This window comes from Cicer arietinum, chromosome 6 (genome assembly GCF_000331145.2).
Source record: "Cicer arietinum cultivar CDC Frontier isolate Library 1 chromosome 6, Cicar.CDCFrontier_v2.0, whole genome shotgun sequence".
Taxonomy (NCBI): Eukaryota; Viridiplantae; Streptophyta; class Magnoliopsida; order Fabales; family Fabaceae; genus Cicer; species Cicer arietinum.
In genome coordinates this window covers 9,158,204-9,170,178 of record NC_021165.2, presented here as the reverse complement: position 1 = coordinate 9,170,178, position 11,975 = coordinate 9,158,204, and the positions used below count along the sequence as shown (strand labels likewise).

Sequence of the window (11,975 nt, the reverse complement as noted above, 5' to 3'; positions counted from 1 at the left end):
TATATATATATATATATATATATATATATATATATATATCATGCTATTCATTCAATTTAATGGGATGTCTATTATCACTAATAAAAAAAAATGAAATTAGAAACGAGTGAAATAAGTCTATAAAATCTACATTTTCCGTCCCTTCCTAAGTTAGAGACAAAATAAAATACGAAATATGTTTTGTTATTGACTTTTGAGTCGTTAAATTATTTGAGATAGATTTTTGTAAAAATTAGTTTAAAATAAAAAAATGGAGAGTAAACATAATACTTTATTAAAATTTATTAAAATCATATTAAACAACCTTTTCAATTTAATTTTTTCTATTAAAAAATAAATGAAAACATGATATACAGGTTAGAGAGGAAGTATAGTATACATGTTTTTTTTACGTCAAATAAATGTATACGTTTGAAATTGAGACATGTTATTTAATATTAAATACCGGTCCCGTACTATGTAGAGAAGAAATGTCATTGTCATATTTGTTGGTATAATTATTGTTACAATAAAGTAGTTAGCTAGTTTTAATTTCATCTTGTGCGAACTCTTTAGATCCTTCTTCCTAAATGTAACTACTTTCTCTGTTAAGAAAAAAAAAAGTAACTACTTTTTTTCTTCTTTGGTTTAGGGTTTAAGATTGTAAAAATGAAAAGAAAAAAATTATACTTAGAAAGAAGGATCATAGAGTTTGGACCTCATAAAATTAAAACTAATTAACTAAGGAATTAATGAAGGAAACTTAAGGATTGTTGTGTTTTGGTTAATTTCTATTTTTCATTATTAAATTGATATTTGTCCGGTTCACATTCTTTTAAATTTATCTGACAACCACACTAATAACACAATCTCAAATTTTATGTATAGATTTCAAATTTTTAATTTATTCTAAGTTAAAATTTGTCCTCCTAACGCTCTTATCATCAAGGAAGTGATTGACATATTCTCTCGAAGATTATTGGATTAAATGTATATAATACTGATGTAGCTGTTTTTGGTTGTCCTAGTTATGGTGATCGTGGAGATATATTTAGGGATAACTTTGATGCTTCCCTGAATTGTTTCGTTGTAAATTTGATGATTACAAGTGAGTTGCATGCCAAACTTATGACAATTATGGTTGTTATTAAAGCAAGCTACAAGAATGAGTGAAAGTTTATATGTATTGAATCGAATTCTCAATTGGAATATCTGGCTTTCAAGAATCAATCTTGTTTCTTGGTTTATTAGAAATATATGTTTTAATTGCCTTGATATGGTTAAACGAATGTGATTTATTATCTCATATTTTTAGAGAAGGTAATCAATGTGCTGACATGATTGCTAATTTGAGACTTTACACTGTTAACACTCATTGGTGATATACATTTCCTTTTACTATTTTAGATATTTTCAAATGATAGGTGGTTGACTTAAAGTATTAATATAGCTGAGATGTCAAGTTAATCATGTGATGTCTTGACACTCTATTTTTTACTTAAAAAAATTAACAAAATATGTGCGTTTTTATATTTTATAAGTAACGTAGGTCCGTAGTTGCTTAAAGTGTTGCATTTAGGGAGAAAATAAGGAATAATGAATTGTACTAATATTTCCTTGCATGCAACTAAACTTCAGCGTATAACTTACACCAATGATGTATATGTTGGGGAGTCAGAGGGCTGACATGAGCAACAACAAATCAAATGCTTTATAACCATACGAGACTTTAATATTATATCTCCACACATACCTTTAAGACATTAGGTATATGGATCACATCTCTTATATATTCAATAATTAACTCATTCTTAGTCGATGTGAGATTTAATTTCTCACAATTGAATTCCAATAATATCCATTTAGCTAATTCATAGTTGATGTGAGACTTAATCACTCACAAGCTTTTGGTCCAATCCGGAAAAATAGATTTCTTAGTATGATTTGTGGTTGTAACTTTGTCTAATCTTCCTTATGAGAAAATAATTTTGGTTTTGATGAATATTAAGTTCTTAGTATGCTTTGTGGTTGCAACATTGTCTGATCTTTCACATCATAACTTATTTTTTTTTTTTTTTTTTTATAATGTAGAAATGTTATTTAGGCAAGGTTCTAGATAAGGAAATATTTGGTTATTAAGTGGTCTTTTGTGGCTCACCTATATTTCCTAGGAACTTATATGTGGCTCGATTTACAGTTTTCATACCACTTCAATGTCAAGTGTTGTTAGGTTTGACATATAGAAATTTAATATGAAAATTAATTTTTGGGTTGTGAAAAATACAAGTCAAAGATGTGTTGATACAATCAGAATTACACAAGACACTGAAAGGAAATATTTCTGGAATGGACAATGAAAAATTGGAGGAATTAGATTAGAGAGCTGCAAATGCAATTCGTTGGTGTTTGACTAAGAATAGTCTTGCTGTGTGCAAGACAAGTCGACAACCAAAAAGTTTTGGGAGAAAATTGAAGGGCTATATCAAGCAAAAGACATCTCAAATCAGTTGTTATTGAAGGAACAATTTCATAAACGCATAGATAAAAATATAAAAGTACCTGATCATTTAAATATTCTTTATGGTATTGTCTTTGAATTAGAAATCATTGGAATGGAGATTGCAGATGAAAATAATGAATTAAAACCTATACGATGTCTTCCATCTTCCTATGACATATCAAACTTGTTTTGATATATGGGAAATAAACTTTAAGCTTTGAAGAAGTTTCCAACAAAATTATTTATGAACAAAGAAGGTTGAAAAGTGAGGAAAACACTTCATTAAACTCAGTGTTGGTTGTTAGGGGTAGATTTTGTTGTAAGAAAAATCATGGAACTATTCTGAAATGATAAAAATGTGGAAAACCTAGGCATGTGAAGAATAATTGTACTGTTAGAGAAATGTAAGAGAAGGACTTTGAGTCGAAAGGTAACAATGTCTCCCTCATGATGAGAAATGATGATCTTATTTGAAAATGAGAAGTGTATGCTCATGGTATCTTCGTGCTATCATGGAAATGAATGAATAATTTCTAGCTGGTTAGCACTTGAACATTGGTTAGCATTAATGTAAGGTGTGCTGTGAAATTGTGTCGGTTGTTGACAAACTTCATGAGAAAACCAACGTAGTGGTTGCACCATACTTTCCAACATGGTTTCAACACAACAAGTGTAGTGTATTTTTTATGGTGGAATATGACAATTTTTTTAAACTATGATTGTTAGTATAAACAATGAAAGCTGAAGATGCATCAATTTCAATCAAGTTGAAGATTGTTGAGTTTTAGTTGAAATCGAGGAAAATGAAATAGTCTCATATTGCTTTAAATTGCAATGGAATAGGGAGCTCAATGTTATATATATAACTCTAATTTTTTCATTACAATTCGTTCTAATCAAAAACACTTTAAGTTATATTTGACTCTTTTCTTTCTCTACTGTTTTATAGTTTTGTGAGAGTAGTTAAATATTTTATTTGGAGAGTGTGATTGTATTGAAGTGTAGATTATTTAAGAGAAGTCTATGTTTTATTCTTTAATCGTGATTTTTTCTCCAGTTCAAAATTTTCACGTTATTTTGTCGTGTTTCGATTATTATTTTAATTTATCTTATAAATAATTTTCCCAATATCATATATCAATACTTTCATTAAACTCAAATCAATTGTTGAAATATTTAAAAAAATAGTAGTAGCTACTTTCTTACATTTAGATATTGCTGTTGCTGATTTTGCATCGAATCCAACAATAAGGGTAAGCACGGGCAAGAAAATACCACCCCCACCAACACCTCCCACAGTCCCAAATGCTGATCCTAGAAATCCAATTATAGTGCCCACTATTATTCTCCACCCAAATTTCATTTTCTGCATGCACCACAAATTTTATGATCAAAACACAAATATATATCGACTAGTTTACATAACCGTAAAATATCTGATTAATTACTATATATTGTGCATGTTTACTTGAAAATTTATTAAAAGGTATACACACACACACATAAAATTTGATGAAATTAATTAATTGAACACTAGCTAGTCTTACCGGCCAAACATGATGGTATAATTCTTGTGCATGATGATTGTTATTACCATCAACTCCATTGGTCACATTGGAAGGTGGTGTTGTTTCTTGAGAAGAAGTTACATAGGCTGAAAGAATAATTGGAAGAAGAAAACAAATCATGAGAACCCTTCTTCCAGGCACCTTTTTTGATCCATACAAAGCCATCATCATGTACGTATAATAGATACTATGCTTTCGTTAGATAAAGAGCACTTTTCTTAATTCAGATAAATATCCAAATCCCTAGTGTTCTTTGCTTGGGTAGTAATTCAAAAAAATCTTAGGTATGAGTAGTATAGTATTGATGCTAGGGTAGGACATTGACAAATTGAAGTGTTTTACTAAATCAATAAATTAACGAAGACTTTTATTGGAGAAATAGAATTAAATAAAATTTATGAAAGCGATGGTAATTGTACATAATTGTTTTTCAATTCAATTATTTTTTTAGTATGTATTTTTTGATTATGTTTTACAAAACAATAATTTACATGAAATCAATAATTTAGTAATAAATAGATTATATAATTGATAATTGTAGATTGCATTATAATATACAACTTATATCCGTAGGAATTATAATTTTTTTTACTATATATATATTTAATCGACTGTTTTCAATATATCTAAGTTAACATATCAATTTTTGTTTTTATAGAATTTTTTTAGTACATCACATATTGTAAATATATGTGTAGATTCACTAACAAGACAAAAAGTACAAAAATTACATTTTGTACATTAACATTAGAAATTGTTTTAAATTTGTTTATCAATATATGTATATATATATATATATTTTTTTTTTTATGATCAATTTGTTTGTTTCAATATATTTTTTTGATTTATTTTAATTTAAACTTTATTGGATAGTTTGTGTGTAACTTTGATTATTGATTTTTAAATTGTAAGGATTATATTTTTATATATCGTGTAATTTAAGGTGTATGGTTGTTGCATTTTAATTTTTAAATTATAATTAAGACACTGTAATATATTTATATGTAATGAATTAAAAAAATTCATTGATTAAGAAATTAATTTTGTTATGTTAAAAATGATAAAAGGGTTGACCCTTATTTCTAGTAAAACAAATTATAATTGTAAAAAAAATTAAAATAATATAAGTTGTTACTATAATTTACTAAAATTTAAAAGTCTACTTTTAAATCAAATTGAATTTAGACACCATCTATAAGTAAATAAATAGATTATGATTTTTCTCACCTATCTACCTGACTTCTAGGTGTAGTAGCACGGGTAAAAAAGGGCACTCCCCATGTTCCATGACTATTATAATTAAATTATGTTAAAACAATATTGGGATCTGCAACAAAGATTAAACCAACAAAATAGAAGACAAACAATTGCAGAAGAAAAATAAAAACGCAGAATGTTCAGAAAATCAGAAAAACCAAAAAACGAAGATTGATTATCATTCTCAGTTTTCTGCAGTTTTCTAAAACAATTTTCCTTTCTGCAGTTTTCTAAAACCAGTTCTCTCTATCAATGCAAACGAAAATAAAGAATGATAAGAGAAGAATAACACCAAGAATTTACGTGTTCGGCCTCAATTGATGAGACCTACGTCACGGGCAAACAAGCAAGATTAACCCACTATGAATGATTGAATGTTACAAGATTAGAGCCTTATCAAGATTGATCTCCTAATATCTATCACTGTTTATGAACCAGCAATACTAACCTTTCTCTCAATCTTTCTTTTCTCCCTTTAATCTTCTCTCTATGATTTTCTATGAATCATCAATTGCATATGTCTCACTTAGTTTTTCCACTCTTGCTATTACAACAACACCCACATTGCTATTACAACTACAACTCTAACTCTGCTCACTTTTTCCACACAGCTGCAACTATATTACAACTTTATTTATAGAATACAAAATCAAACTAACTAACCACCTATAATAACTAACTTGGCCAAAGGTAGTTATAACAACCACTAAAGTTTAACTAACTTTAGTTAGATGATTTGAGACACACATTCACAAATTAAATATATTAAAAAGAGATGTTCAACTTAAAATTAATAATATTTTTAATTATATACTACTATTGTTTAATTTCTGATAAATTTATAAAAGAAGCATTATCGTGGTTGCATGGCAAACTATTATCTATCAAGATATCAAGACTTGACAATTAATTCATCACATTATACTTCATAGTTGAGAAATATTATGAGAAACAAAAACCAACTACTTTCACTCACTTTTTATTTTTAATTAGTAAAATGTTTGGAGACTTATTGTCTTTATAGATTATTGGTGGACTTGAAGCCACGATGCAAGTACTCAAGGACTTAAGGTCCTTTAGTCATAGTGAGGAATATACTTAATTCTTAACATAGTTGTTGTTTAAGGCTAACACTGAACAACATTCTTTATATCAACTAACACAATTTTTTATTGAATAAAAGACATTTTGATCTTTTACTATATCATCATGAAACCAAAATGACTATTTGTCGCAGCCTAAAATTTCGAGTTTTCATCGAATTCAATGGAGTCGACAGCTGGCGACTCCACTGGGGATATTTCGAGAGTCAAGCCTAAAAATTAATTGTGCATAATTTTTTAACTTTTTTCTATATTTGTTTGTTTTTCATTTTCATTTTATTTATGTGTTTTTATTTCTTAATAAGTATTAGTTGACATTATAATATTCTTTTAGGCTAGTAGATTATTTTTTATTTTATGTTATTTATTTATTTAGTATATGTATATATATTTTGTTAATATTATGGAGTTATTGAATTATGCTTATTTAGCACATACACTTTTACTAAAAACACACACTTATGAGTGGAACCTTATACCCGGGTTTGAACAAAACTTAAGTTTAGTTTCGAGATCGCGTAGTGGTAGCCTTCTGGATGTACATCCTGTTTGGTTAGCATGAAGATCTCACCTAGAGTTTGATCCTATTGAGGTTATTGTCACTTCAAATAGTTTACCTATTGTTGTTGACAATATTCTAAAATAGGATTATTGGCTCTAGGAACCGTGTTTAGAACCATAGAGCCTCCCTTGTGAGAGTTTCACTACATAAGCCAATAGATCCTTTCATTTATCTATCAAAACCAAAAAATTATCTCATATATTCAAGACATTATAAATATATATTAGTTTCATTCATATGTCATGACATTTTTTTTTTCTCTCTTTCTAAGGAAAAATAAAACATAATAGCATTTTGCATAAATTTTCAGGATTTTTGGGGAATCATACAAACTGTAGTCACGTGTTATTTAAGTGGACAATGGGATCAGAAAAAAGAAAAACTTTACTTTTAAAGTTTAAGCAACCTGATTTGAAGAGTTTAAAAGACATCAGCAGTCAGATGAAAACTATACAACGTGAGAGTTTCGTTCACAAATATGGAAAAATTCTAAATCTCTTGGCAGTGAATGTGCAAACAGGGGCCCTCACAGCATTGGCTCAGTATTACGATCCTCTCTTAAGATGTTTCACTTTCCAAGACTTTCAGTTGGCCCCGACATTAGAGGAATTTGAGCGAATACTGGGTTACTCCCTAGAAAGAGGAAATCCTTATCGATATACTGGGCAACCACCGAAGTTGGACACAATTGCTGAAGTGTTGAAGATCGACATAAGAGAGTTGGCAAGTACAAAAGAGGAAAAAGGGGCTATTCATGGGTTTTCAAGAAAATATCTAGAGCAAAAGTGCCAAGATTTAGCTGATAAAAAAGAATGGAGTACTTTTATAGATGTTTTGGCCCTCATTATCTACGGTATTGTTATATTTCCAAACCTTGATAACTTTGTAGATTTTGCTGCCATAAATGTATTCTTAGCTTTTAACAAACATAAACAAAACCCAGTTCCTGCGGTTCTTGCTGATGTATACTACTCTATGCATATGCGACACGAGAAGAAAGGGGGAACAATTTTATGTTGTGTTCCAGTGCTGTATACTTGGTTTGTATCTCACATGTTCAAGAAAGGGTATCATGTTGGGGTCAAGAGCAATCGTGAATGGGCTCAGGGTATAGCTAGCCTTACTGGAGATAAAATTTCATGGTACTATAGAGAACAAGAGGTGGAAGAGGTAATATGCCGATGCGGAGATTTTCCAAATGTACCTCTCATGGGAACGAAAGGATGTATTAATTACAATCCAATGATAGCTCTGAGACAACTCGGCTACCCCATGTTGGATAAACCAGATGATAAGTCATTGGAGGCTTTTGTTTTGCACAATACGGGTATAGTAGACCCACCAATATTGAGAAGGATGAGTCGAGCTTGGGAATCAGTCATTAGAAAAGGAAAGGTACTCGGATGTAGAAGTTGCAGCATAAAGGAACCTTATCAACAATGGGTAAAGAAAAGAGTCCAAGAAATCAAGCTGCCTTTCCACAATACAGCCTCAAATAGTCAGGAAATGCCTGAACCTATCCTTGTTGCAAATGAAGAGATAGAAGAACTCAAAGCATCATTGCTAAAATCTGAAGAAGAGAAAAAAGAGCTACAAGCGAGATTAGAAAAAGTCTCTCAAGAGAACGACAACTTAAGATCAGAAAACACTTGTAAGAGTCAGTTTATCGAGAGAAACAACAAGAGGCTGAAAGTTGAAAAAGGAAATAAACTTGACATACAAGATTGTTTAAGAGGCGCAAATGAAGAGTTAGATGTGCGAAGGCAAGAAAGGAATACAGCTATTGAAGAAGCCTATATGTGGAAGCAATTGTGGACAAAATCAGCAAGCTCTGAGAAGAACATAAAAAATGAGTTTGAAGATTTAAAGAAACAACTGAAAGAAATGGTAGATCAATATGAGAATCAAGTAAGGAATGAGAGGCAACAGAAGGAAGAAATCGAAGAATTACTCTCAAAACACCAAGATGCACTAAAAGTAGAAATGGAAGCTTCTAGTGAGTTGAAGAATTACATTGATTATCAAGAAAATATCTACAATGACTTGAAGGATGAAACCATATACTGGGAGGAGCGTTTCATGGTGTTGCTTGGGCAATTGAAGAACCAAGAGATTTATAAAGAATTGGAAGATAAAGGCAAGCATTGGAAAGATTGCTTTTCGAAATTGGCAATGCTAGCTAATCAGGCAATCATAAAAATTCCAAAACATCTAAGAGAGATTGATGCAGTAATGCATCCACTCAACACTCCAATCAAAGTCTACAAGTTCGTCGAATATTGCAAACATTTAGTAGAAGAATTGGAGGAGAAGATTGGTTGTCCTCTTGAAAAAGATGATTGAAATACAATAGTCGATGTAGCTTTTTAATTTAAATGCAATGTACTTTTTTCTCATCAATGAAGGATTTGCTATTTTGTTTATCGATTCTCATATTCTTCTTTCATTAATAATTCGTGCAAGACTTATGATTCCCCAACATCCAAAAAAATAATTGCATTTTCATTCCATTCATGTTTAATGCATACTCATAATAATATTTTTTTATTTAAAAAAAGGGATACAGAAAAAATCAATAAAGCTGTTTCCCCGACACCCTTATCGGACTCGTGCAAACTCGAAGATCATGGAAGAACTTGAGCAAAATCAAGAGGTGATGAGAATGGATGTCAACCAATTGAAGGACAAGGTTGATCAAATCTTAGAAGCTATACAAGCTTTGTCAAGGAAGGGGAATACTGATGAGAATCCTCCGGCTGCAAATGAAGAACACCAAACCACTCCTTCTCACCCACCAGGCTTTACCCCGACTACCCAGCAACCTCGTACAACAACTATACAATTTCCTATGTACGGTCTTCCACCCGGTTATACTCCACCCTTAGTCGTCAACCCCATGGAAAACAACCCAAACCACTTAAACCCCCAAAACACTCAACCCTCAGAAAATATTCCATATATTGCACCCCAAGTACCCCATTTCGATACTAATGGAAATTGGCATCAACCTCACATTGGGGATGATACACAATCAAAGGAAAAATTCCATGTCTTGGAAGAGCGAATAAAAGCTATTGAGGGGTATAATGTTTATGGCCTTGAAGCTTTCGATATGTGTTTGGTTCCTGATGTGACTATCCCTGCCAAATTCAAGGTTCCTGACTTTGAAAAATACAAGGGCAACACATGTCCTAAAAATCATCTAACTATGTATTGCAGAAAAATGGCATCTCATGCTCATAACGATAAACTTCTCATTCACTTCTTCCAAGACAGTTTGAGTGGGGCATCGTTAAGTTGGTATATGCATCTTGAGCGAAATCAAATTCGTTCATGGAAGGACCTAGCTGATGCCTTTTTGAAGCAATACAGGTACAACGTTGACATGGCCCCTGATAGGATGCAATTGCAAAATTCACTGAAAAATGACAACGAAGCTTTCAAAGAATACGCACAACGGTGGAGGGAAATGGCCTCACAAGTAGAACCCCCATTATCTGAAAGAGAAATGGTTGGTATGTTTATGGATACTCTCCAGTCGCCTTTTTATGACAAGATGATTGGGAGTATGTCATCAAACTTTTCTGACCTTGTCATGATAGGAGAAAGGATAGAAAGTGGGATGAGGAGTGGCAAGATCGTATGTGCAGCAACTAGCGTGAAACGACCCCAGACGACATTCACAAAAAAGAAAGAAGGAGACACTAACGCTGTAATGGTAAACCCCAGAATCTCTTATTTTCCACCCATCAATTCTTATCGACCCCCAATTTTCCAGCCCCCGATACCACAAAATCCTTACACCCCTTATCCATATGTGGCCGCAACCACACAAGCTTCATTCCCTCAATATCACCCTTCAAGACCACCTTTTTATCAACCACCACCTACCGCATTTTCCCCACAAAATCAATACCCAAGCTCAAATCACTACAGACCACCTGTCAATCGAGAAAAAAGGATAACTCGTTTTGATCCAATTCCCGTCACGTATAGCCAATTGTTGCCCCATTTACTTCAAAATTCAATGGTAGTCATAAGACCAATGAAACCTCTTGAACCACCATTTCCAAAATGGTATAATCCAAATGCCAAATGTGAATATCATGCAGGAGCCGTTGGGCATTCCATTGAAGATTGTCAAGCCCTAAAATCTAAAGTGCAAGAATTGATTAATGCAAAATGGCTTACCTTCAAGGAGGACAATCCCAACATAGGGAGCAATCCTTTGCCAGGTCACGGGAACGCCTCTGTGAATTTCATTGAAGATGGGATAGACCAACATGCAGTAGATGGTCATGTGTTCACCATGGGGTCGTGTGTGGAAAATAATATATCTTTCCCAAAACCATTGGAAATTCTTTACAAAAAAGAGAATCTTAAGTCAACTCATAACAAGCCAAATGCAATAATTGTCCAAACACCAATCCCGTTTCCTTATGGAAATACCAAGGCAGTACCGTGGAAATACGAAGTCACATCCCACTTGGCAGATCATCAACCAAGTGATGATTGTGAACCTAAAGGAACTGAGGTCACTAACATCTCAGGGATTGGTGGAATGACTCGGAGTGGTCGAGTATACACTCCTGAGCAACTTAGGAAAAAAGAGGTTAATGGAGAAAAAGGAAAAGAAGATATGTATCATACCATAAAAGGACAAGAGATCAGTAAAAAGACGGTGTCTGAAGAAGAAGCTAGTGAATTTTTGAAGTTTGTCAAGCAAAGTGAATATAAGGTGGTGGATCAGCTAAATCAGACCCCTTCCAAGATATCAGTTCTCTCCTTGTTATTGAATTCTGAAGCACATAGAAGGGCACTGATGAAAGTTCTAAACGAAGCCCATGTTACTCACGATATCACTGTCGATCAGTTTGATGGAGTTGTCGGTAACATCACTGCTAGTAGTTGCCTGAGTTTTAGTGATAATGAATTACCAGCTGAAGGGACAGAGCATAATAAGGCACTGCACATCTCTATGAGGTGTCACGATCACATTCTTGCAC

The 11,975-nt window shown here is 32.3% G+C and overlaps 1 protein-coding gene across 2 annotated transcripts in view; it reads right to left on the bottom strand.

Annotated features, from left to right (window-relative positions):
• LOC101507837 (sulfite exporter TauE/SafE family protein 3-like) overlaps window positions 1-4,302 on the bottom strand; it is a 13,185-nt gene extending 8,883 nt beyond the window's left edge. Inside the window, exons 1-2 of one of the 2 annotated variants that reach the window (XM_073369820.1) lie at window positions 4,027-4,302; window positions 3,686-3,845 (exon numbers count right to left, since the gene is read on the bottom strand). In XM_073369820.1, the coding sequence (XP_073225921.1) occupies window positions 3,686-3,845; window positions 4,027-4,218 (352 nt within the window). In that variant the 5' untranslated portion in view covers window positions 4,219-4,302. The remainder of the gene's footprint in view (window positions 1-3,685; window positions 3,846-4,026) is intronic. The other variant, XM_004504182.4, reaches the window with a different exon arrangement.
• Between the last annotated feature and the right edge of the window lie 7,673 nt (window positions 4,303-11,975).